We start from the raw sequence: 19023 nt of genomic DNA, 5'->3' as shown, positions 1-19023 counted from the left end.
TAGCCAGGTGGGAAGGAGCAGCAGTGCGTAGCACATGCTTCTTGGTTAGACCAGGGTTCGAGCCCATCACCACCAAATACGGAAGATGCAGAAAGGTCAAGGAATGACCACTGCATATTCTCGGAGCAATATGGCCTTAGTTGCTAATGCTCCTAAAAAAAACTAAATAACAGCATGCACATGTAGGTGCTGAATCTTAGTAAATTTAATATCTACACGTACACCTAATTTTTAAAATTCGAAAAACCACAAATGAAATGTCTGATGTAATAATTAGATATTGTGTATCGTAATATTTGAAACTTATAGCTGGAGAGAATATAACTTGATGGGTATGATTCCAAAACTAAACAACAATCATTCCACTGGAAGAATCTTTGTCTCCCCTCCCCCTCCAACCCAAAAGAAGAAAAACAAAAGCAAAAACTTAGCTTTTAGTGATTTCGAAATCTACTCTCCAGAAGTGCTTTCAGGAGTTCAAAAATTGTTGGGTTTGAAGCAATTTTCTTCCTGCAGCATAACTATTTATTGTCACTATAGTGTAATAGTCTGGATACTTTTTGAACAGCACTTGCATATGGATTTTGAAAGCATTATAGGAAACTACTTAAAACACTTCCAGCCTCAACTTCAAATAGTAACTTACTTGAAGAGCTCTTTGGTTGCTGTTACATTCTCTTCTCTTATTCCAAAATTTAGGAATCTGTATATGCTAACTTGACGGCCTCCGTAGCCGAGTGGGCAGGAGCGGGAGTGCAGTAGCATACGCTCTTTGAGTAGTAGACCGGGGTTCAAGCCCCTGCCTGCTGAATATGGTCGATCTGCCAACCCGCACTGGACCAGCGTGGCAGATTATGGTCCATCTCCCTCAGCATGAATTGTTGAGGAGGCTTCCACCCTGCAGTGGGTTGATAATGGCTGCACTTTACTTTTTTTTTTTTTTTTATATGCTAACTTCTCAACTGTTTGGATGCTCATACCAGCTATATTTATAAAAGTGTCAAAAGTTTTCCACAGATACCAATAATGCAGTTGAACTTCCCAAACCCAGCAACCTGAGAACTTGTTATTTTATAGCCACACAAAAAAAACAGAAAAATACTACACTTCAGTACTATAGCTTATTATTATTAATAAGTATGGTGCAAGGAAGCCTGAGGCTTATTCTGCACCAGATTAAAAAAAAAAAGAGAGCAAGAGCTCTGGATGTGCCAAGCCCATACTCACCAGATGTGAGTCCTTGGAGTTATACAGCAGTACTGTACAAGTGTAGCCTATTTCAAAACTAATGTATAGTACAAGAAAGTATTTGATGAATAAACATCACTATTTGGTCACTTTTCTGAAGTCCCACTGTAACTTAATGTGCACCAACATTAGATTTTTTTTTTCTCTCTCAAAAGAGATGGTGACCACTTGCTTTTCTTTTAGGCAGCATATGAGCAAATACAAATGAATGAAAGTTGTTTCTGAGGTTGTTTAAAGATACAGTATCCAAAAGTGTTGTGTTTAAATGAGTTAGATCAGCTTCATATACAAGTATCCAACCCTAGAAGCTCCAAATAACCAACCCATATGACTGTCTAATAAATTTCCCTGTATGGAGTGCAGCAAGAACTTGGATGAAAGTTCTATCCAGGTGAATGTTCAGCTGAGGTTCTGATTTGGCAAATGGATAACCAGACAACTAAATACACCAATTCTTGGGTGGCTGGGTAATGGATGGCACTTGGTTAATGGATTACCAGAGAGTGAAATTGAAGTATAGCTCAGAAGAGCAATGGTCAGTGAATGCCAAGACAACCTGTGGAATGAATGAGTTTGGAGAATGTCATAGAAAAATTTGTTTCTAATCTTGAAGCAATTTCTTAAGGAGTAAAGAAGAAATAAGAACTAAAGTTTCTTATACTGCAGCTGATTTAGTGAAAGTGTTCTGTAGAGAAAGGCATGCATAAAAGCAGCAATGTATCTAAATTTAATTCTGTTTGAAGCAGATTTACTGAATAAAATTAATATTCAAATTAAAAACTACATGTATTTAATTTATAAGATGATTGAACTACTAAATTACAACTGGTCTGATGAATCATATTTACACCTCAACGTTGCAGAACCGATGTAAGTTATAGCAGACTTAATGTTTGAGTAAATGCAAAAGCACAGTAAATGTTAGAGGCATGTTTTGTTGTAAGACCCTTGGCCCTCTGGTATCTATTGATCATCATCTCACTAGAGCCTTGTTTGGATATATTTCTGACCATGTGCACCTGCTTGTTGCATATCTGCTCTTGATGAGCTTTCTTGCAAGCTCTCAGTAATTCTGGAACAGCCAAATTCATCTAGTGTTACCTGAATTGAAGATGTATGAACAGATCAGCACCTGGCTCGTGTGTGTGCACACTGAATTATGGCCACCCATCTAATATCATGTTGGGCCACCATTTACACAAATAACAGCTGCTATTTGCCTAGGGATTGACATCTGAAGATGTCCATAGATCTTTGCAGCCATGCACCTTCAAAGCTTGCCACAGTGTTGCAATAGATGATGGTTATGTGTCCATATGCCTCACTTCCTCTTCCAAAACATCTCACAATGTTCAATTGAATTGAGGTCAGATGAATTTGGAGGCCAATCAAGATGGGTGATATCTTCACTGTATTCCTGTAACTACTTTGCACAGTGTGAACCCAATGTCACAGCACATTATCTTGGAAGATTGTTTGTGGGAAAAAGAAGCATGGAAAGGTGAACATGGTCTTCTAAGAGCCACCAATAGACCTCAACAGTGAAACATTGTCCCATATGCACCATATTAAGCAACCACTTTGAATAAAAGCCATAATCTGGTTTTTCTATATTTTCAGCAGTCAATTTTTAATCATTCTTATTCTTTCCACTCACAGAACCTTGCAGTTCTGTTAAGATTAATAAAAATACAATCAGGAATCAACTGCCTAATGCAGGATTCAGTTAATGCCAGTTGTTTTATGAAAATTCAGTTCTAAGTTGATTTATGTTTAATACATTATGCCACAGAAGATTTCTTTAAATAATGACATTTAAAACAAAAAGATGCAAGTGGAGGCATAATTTATGTAGTGATGATCAACTGAGTTCGCTACCCAGGGCATTAAGCTCATTGTGGAAGCACTTTTCTATAATTTTCATTGGTAAATAATAAACTGCTTCTGCAGAAATGTAGTGGTTTTTTGTTTTTGTTTTTTTTAATTGATGTGTATGCCACTACTCACTTTAAATAAAAAGCAATACACTTCTCCACTGGAATAGTGCAATAAGATGGCAGCTCATGACAAATTGCCTTCAAATGAGGATCTAATTTACTTAGCTCTATATATGTAAGAGCATATGCTCTACTTGTACAATACTGTTTTATAGATCTCAGAATGGGGCTTCTTAAATTTACTTGATTTTATTTTATCCTAAATTAATTACAGATCTTTTTAATAATTCTAGTATATAGGCAGCAATCCAGATACTATTTATTTATTTTTTTTTTGTGTTTGCTCTTATCACTTATGCAGAAAATTATTGTACCCCTTGTACTTCAAGTGGCTTTTAATTGTATTTTGATTTATCTTTTTAATTTTTTTTAAAAAAAGTAGCCTTGTCTTAAGTTAATTTTTGTGCAATGTTGAGTGAGCTTGCTTCACCTTTATTAAATTATACCTTCCAAACATTATGGGCCATTTGAACTTCAGTTATTTAAATATTAATTTAACAAATGTTAATTTAATTTCATAAAAAAAATAAATAAAAAATAGCTCACAGAAATGACCAGTTAAATCCACTGGCAACTTTGATTCTAACAAACATTAGATTCAAAATTATTCCATTTTAATTCACTTCTCTGCATTTATCACTTCATAAAAAATGAAGGCATTAATCTGATTTCTGACTAAAGTGCTTGTCTTGCTTATCTTGAAAAAGGCTTATGACTGTTTAGTTGTCAATGACAAACAGTCATAAGCAGGGTTGTAGTGGAGGATGTATGCTGTATGAATTTTTTTAGGTGAATAGCATATACCTTCTGCTTTTTGAAAGACTTAAAAACAAATGTTAAAATATTTACTGAAAATTAAAAAAATAAATTTATTAGAATTTGATTCTTAGGCAATACTTAGTTATCCATCAGTAGATGGATAAATGTATTGTCTTTTTATACATTTATCAGTAATGGATAAATGTATTGTCTTTTTTTACATTTATTAGATGGCAATGGCATCACACACTAATGCCATGTGATCATTGCTGTGAATACCACTTAATATGGCTTCTTCCAGCAAGACTGTTTGGCTTTTTTAATGTCTTTGTTTGATACACTGCTTTTATCACTCCCCAATCAAATTTTAGAGGAAATGCCTTTATAGATTTTGTTTTTTAATATCTGACACAGCCTGTTGGCCAATACCAAATTCTCTAGCAGTTTTTTATTTATTTTTTTTGCAGGAACACCATTTTTAAGTTGTAAAGTGTTTTTTCTTTTTAATTTTTTAGAATCCATGATTACATAAAATGTTAACTTATTCATATTTATATACGTATAAAGTATGCAAATGGAGCGATATAAGCAATAACATCCATCCGACTCGTCAACAAAGATACTGAACAACACTCAAGACAATGTAATGTGTGTTTTCTCTCTGCGCAGTCAATCAGTACGCAGTGAGTTACTCATCTGCCTTCCTAAATCCTATGCATCTTTCAAAGTGCCTTAGTCACCCCATGTGCGGCACCTCCGTAGCCAGGTGGGAAGGAACAGCAGTGCGTAGCACACGCTTCTTGATTAGACCGGGGTTCGAGCCGTCACCACCAAATACGGAGGATGCGGAAAGGTCAGGGAATGACCACCGCATATCCTGGAGCAATATGGCCTTAGTTGCTAATGCTCCTAAAAACCAAATAACAACAACAACCCCATGTGCCATTTAAAAAAAAAAAAAAAAAAACCAAATCAATCTTTCAAAGTTCTCAATTGTGGATAGAATTTTTCATATTTTGTCTGTAGCTGTAAGCAGATTAGTGAGGGTTTACTGTGTGTGTGTTCTCTCTGTGTATACCCTCTGGAATTCGGTTAATAAACCTGATATGCAAAGTATACTCTCTGCTTTTCGTAATGTTCGTAGAGTATACCTTCTGCTAATTTTATGACTACAGCGCTGGCCATAAGCCTTTTTCAGGCCTGCTATGTAGCTCTCTGACATTACATCAGCAATCTTGTGTACTCCTCTTCTGTGTATTGGTAGTTATTTTGCCTCAACACGAGCAAAACATAAATCGCTGTGTGAAGATGCATTCAATAAAAAGTAGTAAATGAATGTATTTATTCAGTTTGTGACCCAATTTTAAAAATATATTAATGAATAAGTAGTTTTGTTTTGTTTTCTTTTTATCTTACTATTATACAGATCTCTTAGCTGACAGTGGATTAACAATATGGCATAAGTATTCTAACAGCATCCTTAATGAAGGAGATTAATTTCTGTGCTGTTTCAGATTATAAATGTCAAATTTAGCGTGCAACTCTGCCTTTTTTGAGATCAGCAAATTTCATATAAAAATATAAACTTCTGACTGCACTGGTTGGAGCTTAAATCTGGAATAATGAAAGTAAAAGTCAAAAGAATTAAAAAAAAAAAAAAAAAAAAAAGTAAGAAATTCAAAGTTTAAATCTTATATTTGCATAGCGTAAATTTATTTAAAATTTAGCGTTTAATACAAAGGGTACTAGGAAAGTTTTGCAATATGACGGAACAATGAATCACAGGAAGCTGCTTGTTGCTGCATGTTGAGACATGTTCATACGTGCATAGTAGCCGCCGCGCCAAGTTGATGGGCTCAGTTATTCATTAGTAGTGAGAGTGCAAAGTGCTTGCGATGGCATCATGGTCACGAAATGAGATAAGGACAGTTTTGCGGTATAATTTCGTGTGTGGTTTAACCATAGACCAGTGCTTAGAAGAAATGACTAGATGATGATTGTCCACATCGTACAACGATATTCAGGTGGTATAAAGAATTCCAAAGGGGAAACTTCACTCTGGAGGATTCTGAGAGGCCGGGAAGGCCACGAACGTCAGTTACGGAGGAAAACGTTACTGCTGTGAGGAAAATGCTTGACGAAAACAGGCGAGTGACCTACCGACAGATAGAGGATACTTTGGGCCTAAATGCACCAGCAATTCGTTCGATTCTGCAAGATCATTTGCACGTGAAGAAACTTTGTTCTCTCTGGGTGCCGCATCAACTGACTGAAGAGCAGATGACACGATGTGTGACTTGGTGCCGGGAGATGTTAAAAAAGTTTAATAAGGGACAATCTCGGTATGTGAACAACATCATGACAGGTGACGAGACTTCGCTGTACTATTACGATCTACCGACCAAGGCTCAAAACAAAGTTTGGGTCTTTGATGATGACGACACACCAGTAATTGTCAGAAAATCCCAATCTGTAAAGAAGAAAATGATAGCTGTATTTTTCAAATCGAGCGGAATTGTGGAACGTGTCGTTTTGGACACGCAGAAGACAGTCACAGCTAAGTGGTATACTGAACAATGCCTGCCTAAAGTCATTGGATCTATGAAGAACCTGTGGCCAAAGTCAAGAATGGACACCTGGTACCTCCATCACGATAATGCTGCAGCTCACTGCGCCAAAGCCTGCACCGAATATTTGACCACGACAGGACAAACTTCTCGAGCAGCCTCCCTACAGTCCAGACCTTGCTCCCTACGACTTTGCACTGTTCCCGCATGTGAAAATGAAGCTAAAAGGGAGGCGGTTTTCCAGTGATGAGGACCTTCTACGGGTTTGGGACAACGAGTGTGCTTTACTCCCTAGTGAAACTTGGCAGAACTGGTTTAAAGATTGGTTTCGGAGGATGGAGAGGTGTATTGAATGTAGAGGAAATTACTTTGAAAAAATTAAATAAACAAAGCTGTATTGCAAAACTTTCCTAGTACCCTTTGTAAATATTAAGCTGAAGAGAATTTGAGAATGGGGGACATGTTTGCTTCTGTAGAGCCCAACTGCCAGAAATTCATGTAATTGTATCTTTTATTATATAGATACTTAGCCATTGGCATATTTGATCAAAATATGCCATTGACATTCATCCCAAATCTCATTTGTAAACATGAGATTTGGAATGGGCAGTGACCTTGAAGAGGTATAACATGATGGCTGTTATTAGATGTGGTTGCTGCTTTCTTTTTCATTTCATTTATAAGATATGAATTTGTAATTGATACTTGACAATTTTTAAACTAATTGTGTGGTTATCACTAAGCAAAAAAAGTTACTTTTAGTTCTTTTGCTAGCATTTTGTTGCCTCTCAGCTTCTGAATAAAATAACTTGTAATGTGTATCTTGGAACAATATAAATTAAATTTCTCTGTTACCCACATATTACTCACCTCAGTGTTATTTGCTGCTGCAGACCCTAAAACAAAATGTGATGTAAGAAAATTGGGAACTTATAGTATCAGTATCTAATGTATTAGTGGAATACAGCTTAAATGTAAAATAGTCTTTAAGTGATGCACTTATGATAGCAAAATATTAACTAATTTTTCTTCATTAGTATGTGCAATCTTCATTAACTGGATAGCCCAATAACCCTTGGTAAACAAATGGGGGGGGGGGGGGTAGAAATGCTTACAGGTTTCCTTAACATTAGGCATTCATCTCCAGAATAACAGCAGTTTATTTCATTAGTCAGCATCTTAACCACTTAGCCAGTGTTATGTAGGAAATTTTTTTTTCTTCCCTTTTGAATGTGAATTAACTTACTGAGATGTAGTTCTTATTGTCTTAAGGTAATTTTAATTTTATTTTTTAGAAGTATTGTTGAAGTGCTTATTTTCATCTCCATTTTCCCTTCTAATTAGAGTTAAATTTCTTTAGTTTTGCTTCTAAATTATTTTTATGGTATTGATTGTATGTAGTCCTATCATGATCCCAGAATAATTTTAAAATTGTTTAGATCAGGTATTGGAGCCACCTCCAATTTACTACTCAACATGGAAAAGTTTTTATTTGAATTACTCTATTAAAAGTTGCCATAATATTTTTAAAAAAATCCTTTTTTGTTTACCTTTTGATTACTTAAAATATTATTTGGCAATATATAATTTGGTTTAATCAGAATGGATCAATTAGTTTGATCTTGTCTGTTTATATTGGATTCTCTGTATACTTCCAGTTAATCACTTTAAACATTTATTTTTTGTTTTATCATTTTGATAAAATTCATTCATTCATTGTCATTTTGATTAAAATGATAAAGCAAAATTTTATCATTTTGCTTTGACAGTTTTTTAACATTCAGCCTTTAACTTTATAGGTAGTAGAAGGGTATGGGCAGACTGAATGTGTTGCACCATGCACACTTGTTATTCAAGGAGATAACACTGTTGGTAAGTTTATATATTTCAAATTTAATTTTGTTTTTTTTTCCCTTTTAGTTGTACTATTTTGTGGTCGGTAGATGAAATGATTGTTTTAAATGGCAATTTCACCATTAATCTAGTTATTTTTTTGTATTGCATTTAAAATAACTTCAAAAATTTCATAGTTCTGACTTTTTTTACGATCCTATGCTTCCAAATGAGTCTTGTTTACGGTGAATCCAATTTACAGTGTAATGCATAAATAGGAATGACTCGGCAGTGTAATCTAATGTCTACTATAGTTGAATGTCTGTGGGTGCAAAAAAAAAAAACTTGCATATACTCACACACACTGTGCTGCCACTTTATTAGGTACGCCCATGCTGTGCACACAAATGGTCTGCCCCCCAACATTGTAAGTCACATGACCACAGTTGTGGATATAACTGCAGCAGGACAAACTTAATATCAGTTAAGCGTACAAAACATAGCAAGAAAGGGGAAAAGGAGTGATCTAACGGACTTCGAACATGGCATGGTAGTAGGTGCAAGATGTGATAGACAGAGCATCTCTGAAACAGCAGTTCTCCTGAACTTTTCATGCACCACAGTTTCAAGGGTGTATCGAGAATGGTGCAACAAACAGACAACATCCTCAATGGCACTCCTGTGGAAGAAAATGGCTTGTTGATGAGAGGTCAGGGGACGATGGCTAGAATTGTGCAAGCAAACAGATGGACCACAACGTCGCACAACACATTTGGTGCAGAGAACAAAATATTGCAACGGACCAATAGTCTCACTTCGTTGCAAATGGGCTACAACAGTCAACGGCCACATGTACCTTTGTTATCAATGAAGAACAAGAGAGCATGCCTCCTGTGGGCATAGCAACACCAGCACTGGACTATCAAGGATTGGAAACCAGTTGCTTGGTCTGACAAGTCAAAGTTCTTAGTGCATCATGTTGATAGAAGGCTCAGAATTTGGCAAAAACAACATGAATCCATGGACCCATATCTGACAACTACTGTGCAAGGTGGTGGTGGCAGTGTTATGGTGTGGGAAATGTTTTCTTGCCACATGTTGGGTCCATATTCAGATTCATATCTGAATACCATGTTGTACCTAATCATCTTTGCTGACCAAGTGCATTCATTAATGTTGACAGTTTATCCTCAGTCAGATGGTTGCTTCCAGCAGGGTAATGTGCTGATGCACAAAGCCTGAATCACTGTGGAATGGTTCCAGGAACATGACAGATTTTTCTTTGCTGCAGTGGCCTGCTCAGTCCATGGATCTCAGTCCTATTGAAATCTTTGCGAAGGGCTGTTTGCTGCAGGCTTACATCTCTGCCGAATCGCAAGGAACTGAGTGACATATGTCTGCATGGCACTCCATTCCTCAACATTTTCAGCATCTTGTTCAATCCATGCCTAGACAAATTCAGGCTGTTTTGAAGGCTAAAGGAGGGTCAAAACACTGCTAGGTAGATGTACCTAATAAAGTGGCAGCACATATATATATAAATATAAAAAACAGGGTATCCCTTGAATTATGTGAGTAAGGTATTTTTTTTTTAACTTAGTTTACTAAGACTGGATTGCATTCTAGATCAGACTATGATACTTCCACTCTCTACATCTCAAGGATGTACTATGGGGTTATAAACAGCAGTATAATTGTGAAGAACACCAACTACAATCAGTAACTTACAAAAGTATATTGACTAATTGTCAGTTCATGCACACTTTGCATCATGTCTTTGGCAGTTTTTGCTGTTCCAAATGAGATTTTCATCCTTGAAAAGAGTCACATGCTGTTGTATACAAAAAATGGCTGAATATATCACAACTGGCAAATACAGTGGGTACCCCTCTCATAAAAATGTTTACTTTTGTGATGTCTTGTGTGCAGTTGACTTTTTGTTGGTATATTTTTTATTGCATCTCTAATTGAGATGACAGGAGAAATTTGCATTTATCAATGTTAAACTTCTGGACATCTATAGTAATTACTCTCAGATAACTTTTTTTTTTATTAAGACTTAGTCTAATTTAAGGAATATACTACAGAAGAAATACAGGAGCTGAGTGGTCACACTTTGGAAACCATTGCAGTAGCTAGTTTCACTCGTGAGGGATTTCAATTTTCTGGAACTGCAGTATGAACAAGCATTGAAAATATTGAGGTTGCCCTGTACTTTGCATGTTGCATCATGCCATTCAGAAATGAAATTGAATATGCAGTGTTGAGTTTGTTTCACATGATGTGGCTAAGTGTGTTCATTCCAGCAGGACAAAGTGGTCTTACATACTTTGTGGTTAATTCTCCAGATTTACAGTGGAGATTCTCATTTGATAAATTCTCCTGCTCACTGTCCTAATAATGTTTGCTTTTTTTAACAAAGCTAAAACTGACTTTTGTTAAATTCTGTATTTATGCATGAAGTTTTGTTAATTTCTAATTACTGAAATCTCATTTTCAGTTGCTCCAGATGGTAGAAATCAAGGTGATTCCACTTTATTTCTGATTGTGGTAACCTTTCATAACAAAAGATCAGAAGCACCTTGTCCTGTATGTTGGAAGGGCAACAATTAGTGATGGGCATAAATAATATAGTTTGATTATATAATTTGAATTATTTGTCCTAATTGAAATTATGTCCAACGCTAGGTACAATGCTGGGTATCTTCTGGCCAACCTAAGTGCATGTGGAATTCTTCTAGAAGATTGTTTACCACTTAATGAATGTTGATAACTCTTCCTGTGGTAGGCTTAAGGACTGGCATGGGTATTAAAAGGAGTTGGTGATAATAAACTGCACTGGTTATCTAATTGATTTGTACTGAAAAGGAATTGTTCCTCCCTCTGAATTGGATGTATATTTGTTGGACACTTACTACTATATGGAAAAGTTCAAGAAAGCAAGACTGATTTAAAACAGTTTCAGTTAATACCTGATACTGAAGGGAAAAATCTTGGAAGCAAGATTGTGTAAATTTAACAAGCCTGGAAGAAACAATGGCAATCTCTAACAAGTCTAAAGAGGTTAGAAGTACTGAGAAAAGCCATATGGGCACTTTCCAAAGTTTTGTTATGAACTGCAACAAGTGGTCACTAGTGAGTGGGATTTCTCCAAAATAGTCCAAAAATCAGTTGATGGCATCTAAAAATTTGCAAAAATAATCAACTACTTGCATGACTAACTAAAATGAGGGGGGGGGAATCCAATAGTTTAGTTCTTTGAATTTATTCAAGATGGAAGTTTGTTCCAACAATCAAATAGCTGCTAGCTGAAGGCAAATTTCTGCACATCTTTCTCCATCCTTCCTTGATTAGAATTTATACCCACTTGTGTGTAGTTTGAGCAAGAGGAAGGATTCCATCGGTATTGAGCTTACTCGATCCATTCAAAGCCTTAAATACTTTGGATCTTGTTGCTGAGCCTCCAGATGCTGCACTTTGCAGAACAAGCTATTCCTAGTAAGAACACTTTTTTTTTTTTTTTCCTTCTCATTCATCTCATTATTTTTTTTCTGCACCTGTTTCAACACATCCACATTTCTAAAATAAGCCTTCCATACCTGTATTGCAGTACTTGGGATATGGCATAACCATTGCTTTATACAGAGAGGTAATTGTCCCATTATGCCTGCTGGCAGAATTCCTGTTTATCATTGGAAAAACTGAGCTGTTCTGATGTTTTCATTGCTCAGAGACCTTCATATAAGACTGCTTAACTTACCCTCAGCTCTTACTCATTTTCTCTGCACACTAAGTTTGATAATATCACATGTTACATTAATGTGGAATTACTGCATACCTATATGCAGTACCTTGCTTTTATCAATGTTAAACTTCAATTGCCATTTCCCTGCCCACATGCCTAATTTTTCTAGATCTTGTTACAGTAGCATAACTTAATTACTGTTGTTAACCACCCTGCCAACTTTTGTATCTTCTGCAGACTTAGACATTAAGCTTGATATACCTTTATCAATAACATTAATAAATATATAAGACAACAATTGTCCCAGCACTTTATTCTGCGATGACTCCAGTAATAACATTAGTCCACAAAGAGCTGTGTCAATTAATAACCACTATCTTCCAATTCACTATCCCTTTATCCATAGCAGTAACATGCCTTTAATGCTATACTGATCCAATTTGTATAGCAGTCTTTTATGTGCAACAGTATCTGAAATTTGATTCTTATATAATTCTTACATATGGGGAACTTCTAGTATCCCCATGCATTTAGCTTAAGCAATACTTCAGCTTTTTTTTATTAAATTTATGTACTGTGCTTCTAGCTAATATACATGCAAATGTTTTTTACTCTTGGTATCTCTAACACAATATTTATTTCTTCCCTGAGATGGTAGAACTGAGAAATGTGCTTTATCTGCCTTGCAGCAAAATAATGATCATATAATAACTTGGTAGTGGTTGGATTTCTTTGAATGATTTACTTTAAAATTTATGAAACACCTGAATACACTCAAAATATTAAATATTCTGCTAAATATTCAAATAAAACAAATTATAGAACTAAATTCAGATATAAAGTAGTGATTGATCTGTATTGGAATCCTGCCCTAGTTTCTAGTAATGGTATTATCAAATAAATCAAGAATTAAATTCCTATAATGCATTGAAGGAATATTTATTGCCTTGTAATCATAGTCATGAGGTGGATTTGTGTCACTGCTTTGGGGAGTAGTTGGAAGTAGAGGAATAAGTTAATCTATTGTCATAAAACTTGGTACAAAGGTCTGAAATGAATTGGTGGCCATTTTAAATATAGAAATTTTTGTATAGGGAGTGAGACTCAAATTGGGCTAGAAATATTCCCAACATGCTATGAACTTAGATAGTTATGAAGCATCCTCTGTCAAATTGAATTTTGAAATTTTCCTTCACATAGCCACTATAGTATGATGTTGTTATTTGGTTTTTAGGAGCATTAGCAACTAAGGCCATATTGCTCCGAGATATGCGGTGGTCATTCCCTGACCTTTCCGTATTTGGTGGTGACGGGCTCAAACCCCGGTCTAATCAAGAAGCATGTACTAAGCACTGCTGCTCCTTCCCACCTGGCTACAGAGGCACCTACTACTATAGTATGAGCAAAAAGTCAAGGTACATTATCATTTAGGTTCTCTGGAAAAGAGTTAGTAGTGCCAAAAGGATACCAAGAAGCAAGTTTATACAGCATCAGACAATTTATCCATCTCTCTTAATAATTCCTAATTCCTTAAATTTATTAACTACCAATTTCTGCAACATTAGGTAGGTTTGTTCTAACAATCAGTTAATCTCAGCAAAGGAATTGTTTGATATTAAACCCTGCAGTAGTATCGTTGTAGGATTAAGCATTGTTTTCAGAGTGACTTCATATGCTGCCTTTTTTTTTAATCCATATATCAATCAAATTGTTTCAGGAAGTGATACTCCTAGTAAGGAGTCACTGTCATTAGTTGATTTTTACTGCAGAATAAATTGTCATTTGACTTCCTCCCACACGTGAGCTAATCCCAACTTATCTGAACTAAATCCAAGCTTGTGTGTGATCTTTTTCACTTTTATTATTTTTGCTTATAGTTTTGTTCCTTATTAACTGAAATAAGGCTGTACTTAAGTTTAAAAGCTGTTTTTATATTCTCAACAAACACACATTTATTGAAGAACTTATAAAGTTTAAATTTGTTTTGTAGATCATGTTGGACCACCAATTTCTTGCTGCCATATTAAACTTGTTGATGTTCCAGAAATGGAATATTATGCTCATGAGGGACAAGGAGAAGTGAGTGATATTTAATTCTTTTGTAACTGTATGTTTTAATTCAGGTGGTGATATTTGAATGACACTTCAGTGATTTAAACTGCAAAAGGTTTAAGAATGCCTGTGGGGAGAGGGGGGAAAGAAATCACAACTTAACTTTTCATCCAAGTTAAGTTGTTTAATCAACAGCTAAACAGATGTCATTTTTCTCTTAATAAACTATTTCTGGTATAATGAAATTACCATTCTGCATCCAAGAAAATTGAATGTAAATTGATATCTGTTTATCTTGATAAAGAATATCTGCTAACATTACAGATCTAATCTTTATTTTATTTTTTTTTATGTACAAGGGTTGTACCCATCAGTTGTTTCTTAGTGATTTTTTGATATTACTATTGTTCAACATATGGGACAGAAATATTTTCTGTCCCATATGTTGAACAGTGGCACAAACAGCTTAACAGATTGTTTAAGGATACCGAATTTAAAATTGTAGCTAGGCCAATACGGAAGTTACACACTATACTGAACAATCGCTCAGTTCTTTCCGCGTTTGCAACACAAATTAATGATCTGGTATACAACATTTCTTGCGGTGATTGCGACTCGTCTTACCAAGGTTCGACGCGATTTTCTCTTAATATTCGTGTAAATCAACACGAAGCCTCAATTCGTGCTTCTCATTCAGCAGCGTCAGAATTAGCCTTTCATGCCATTAAAGAAAAACATACTTTTTTATTTAACGAGGCCAAAATACTTCACGTTCAATGTAATTATACGTGTCTATTAATTGCAGAAACTGTTGAAATTAAATTACACGAGAATTCTGTTAATGTTCAGGGGCCATATTTGATCTCCGATGCATGGACCTTTACGTGCATGCGTGAAGACAAATAATCACTATTTAAGTTTCGGGTTTAACCTGAGTCTGTAATTTTCATTCCTGTGATCACGACATACAGTCAAAGCATTGTCAGCTTCAGGAAGGAAAATTGTTTTGAATATTTTTGTTAGATTCTTTTAATTGTGTTAATTTGATTTTTAATTGTTTTAAATTGATTTAAATTGTGTTAAATTGATTATTTATATTTTACTCTAATGTTACCAGTAAGTTGTCGATTTTTCCATTTTAATTTCTGGAGGGTATCATACGGAAGTGTTCTACGTACTATATTGAGGTATACTCCTCTTATTATTTTACTAATATTATTATCAATGTAGAACATATTGAGTATTACACCTCTGATTCATACTATCTAATTAATTTTTAAACTCTTATTGACTATCCAGTAGTAAACAATCGATACACACAATTATGGGAGATTTTTTGAATGGCTTGGTGCAAAATTACATTAAATCTACACTAAGGTACTCGGCCCAAAGTACCATATTTCTTTTCTAAAATATTGCCTTCAAAACAACATTGTTCCGAAGTTTGCTAGGGTGAATTTAAATCAAAAAATTTCAGGCATAAAACAACTAACACTGGCGACATCACGTAATATTGTAAGCTTGCCTTAAAATCTCGATATTCGAATAAACAAAAATACCTTTCCCAGGTTAGGAAGCTTCACGATAAATTAAAAAATTATCTACATCCGAACAATTGGTCTGTATTGAAGACCTCCATAGATTTGCGACAGGAAGCACAGGCCTCAGAAATTAAAAAAAAAAAAAAAAAAAAACACAGACACGTTAATAAGTTGCAAACATTATCGGATAGGTCAAGATGTGTTCATGCGAATTCTAACACATTGTCGCGGGCTTGCGACCAAGTTCATACGAGTTGGGTGACAACCCCCCACAGACACACAATGTACTACCACAGAATATGTCAGCTAGTTCATAAACACCTCCTCACCCAGTATTCAACAAACCGACATATCAACAGGTTACAAATCTTTCCTCGTGTACACTATTGCAGGACCAGATTTCGCTTTTATCCAAAGGACTAAATTATAATTTACCACCTCAAACTACCTAAAAAAACAATGTGTAATTGATATCGAATTTGGACTTCGTAATGTTCCACAAAAAGATGTATTTATTCAACAAGTTAACCAAGTAGTGAATAACATAAAAGAAACGCGACTTCCTAAATTAAATACACATGACAGTTCAGCTTTACAAGAACTTCGGGAAAATAAGGACATTATACAGAAGGCAGATAAAGGAGATACAGTGGTAATGCTAGATAAACATGATTATATTAATAAGTTAGATTCAGTTGTGTTAGATACCTCCACATATTGTGAAGTAGACCCGGCACTGTTTACCAATTTGGTCAATCAATGCAATAAAACGTTAACCACGTATCGAAAAAACAACTACATTACTATGGTTCAGTTAAAGGAATTGAAGTCCAGAACATACAATATTCCTGCACTTTTCGGTCAGGTAAAATTACACAAGACTGGATTTCCTATTCGACCTATTGTTTCCTACAGGAACTCGGCATTTTCATCCTTAGCCACACAGTTTTATAACATTATAAAACCCTTTAGACAGGTAATACAATTTGGGATTAAGAACTACGATACATTATTTAATAATCTTAAAGACTGTAGACTCGGCGACAATGACAATTTATTCTCACTAGATGTTACCTTGTTATATACGAATGTAAACGTTGAATACACATTAGATATTATTTGGGATATGGTAAATAAAAACTTGACACTGATTAATTATACGAAGCTACCTATTAAGGAAATTTTTCACTTAATTAAACTGTTAGTTGAGGCCAACTACATTACCTTTCGGGACAAGGTGTACAAACAAATTTTTGGATTACCAATGGGTTTGAGCCTGAGTGGCTTAATGTAGAGATCTATCTCTCAACAATTGAGCATATACATTTGACACCTTTTCGACCCCGTATCACATACTGTGGGAGGTATTTAGACTGTTCTAGTTATTACCGATAGTAGTACTATCCAAGACGTTTTACATTGGAAAGGGAGGATACGGATACAAAGTCATTAAACTTTCTAAATTTCATGCTTACCTGGGACTCGAATAAAATACAATTTAGCATCTATTGAAAACCTACAAACACCGGTATGCTTCTACATTATAATAGCTATCACCCGTTCACCTACAAAAGACTTATCTTTAATCAATTTCTAAATGCCTATAAATATTCAACGACGGAATCTGCTTTGGACTCAAATACAAATATTAACTAGCAGATTCTTAAACAGGGGTTATTCCATTACCACAATAAACCGAATTAGGATACAGGCTAAGGATAGGATACAAAATACTACACAAATCAACAATAGTAATATCAAAAAATACTTTATTTCTGTCCCATATGTTAAACAGTGGCACAAACAGCTTAACAGATTCTTTAAAGATACTGAATTTAAAATTGTAGCTAGGCCAATACGGAAGTTACACACTATACTGAACAATCGCTCGGTTCTTTCCGCATTCGCAACACAAATTAATGATCTGGTATACATTTCTTGCGGTGACCAACTCATCTTACCAAGGTTCGACGCGATTTTCTCTTAATATTCGTGTAAATCAACATGAAGCCTCAGTTCATGCTTCTCGTTCAGCAGCGTCAGAATTAGCCTTTCATGCCATTAACGAAAAACATACTTTTTTATTTAACGAGGCCAAAATACTTCACGTTCACCGTAATTATACGCGACTATTAATTGCAGAAACCGTTGGAATTAAATTACACGAGAATTCTGTTAATGTTCGGCGGCCATATTTGATCTCTGATGCGTGGACCTTTACGTGCATGCGCAAAGACAAATAATCACTATTTAAGTTTCAGGTTTAACCCGAGTCGGTAATTTTCATTCCTGTGATCACGACATACGGTCAAAGCGTTGTCAGCTTCAGGAAGGAAAATCATTTTGAATATTTTCTTTAGATTCTTTTAATTGTTTTAAATTGATTTGAATTGTGTTAAATTGATTATTTATATTTTACTCTAATGTACCAGTAAGTTGTCGGTTTTTTCCGTTTTAATTTCTGGAGGGTATCATACGGAAGTGTTCTACGTACTATATTGATGTATACTCCTCTTATTATTTTACATAATATTACATGTATAATTATGTGGTAACTACTTATGTATCAAATTTAAAATTCTAATTAAAATCATGAATTTAATCATGAAAAATGTGTTGATTTTGGGTTGAACTTTGGCCCTCTTCCAAATAAACTAAAAGGGGTATTAATTTTAAATCCCCCACAGCATTACCACCTAACAATAAAGTCAACCGATCCTTTGCCGCTTTTAAACCTGGCATGTTTTTTCTTCTTTCAATATGAAACTTCTTTAGGCATTTGTTTCCTGCTTCTTCTATCTTAAAAACTTGAAGTATAACACATAATACCATCTGTTTACTGAGAATGCAGGGAGAAACTGCAGTAGTGGGAAACTATTTTTATCGGTAAGTTTTCCCGAAGTTTCCTTGTGGTTCTCGTGTTGGCTTTCTTTACCTTAGCCCATAATTCAATTGTTTTCACTCTGTGAGAAATTAATCTAGTTAGTCCATCTGGCATCTTAAGCCATCATTTTCTTTCCTGAAATTACCCCTTCATTTGCTTTTAACTACTGCTACCTCTCTTCACTGTCCACTGTAGAATTCTGTGATCACTTCCTGCTAATGGTTCCTGTACTGTCAACCCTATTATGTCTTCTGGTTCATGGGTGATTGGAATAGAGTGGTGGTCTGCAAAGTTGGGTGCATGCACTCGTAGGGGTGTGCAATATAATCTGCAATAAATCAATATTTATTAATTATGAAAATGTTTTTTTTTCTAATACTTCAATATGCAGCTTTAT

General features: G+C 35.2%; 1 protein-coding gene across 1 annotated transcript in view; it reads left to right on the top strand.

Annotated features, from left to right (window-relative positions):
- Positions 1-19023, top strand: part of LOC150081651 (long-chain-fatty-acid--CoA ligase 1-like) — a 254279-nt gene that overhangs the window by 193740 nt on the left and 41516 nt on the right. Inside the window, exons 14-15 of the mRNA XM_090380577.1 lie at positions 8371-8443; positions 14140-14228. Coding sequence (XP_090236703.1) covers positions 8371-8443; positions 14140-14228 — 162 coding nt within the window. The remainder of the gene's footprint in view (positions 1-8370; positions 8444-14139; positions 14229-19023) is intronic.

This window comes from Mastigoproctus giganteus, chromosome 8 (assembly GCF_048544385.1).
Source record: "Mastigoproctus giganteus isolate SK-2022 chromosome 8, ASM4854438v1, whole genome shotgun sequence".
Taxonomy (NCBI): domain Eukaryota; kingdom Metazoa; phylum Arthropoda; class Arachnida; order Uropygi; family Thelyphonidae; genus Mastigoproctus; species Mastigoproctus giganteus.
This window is presented reverse-complemented; position numbering and strand designations above follow the sequence as displayed.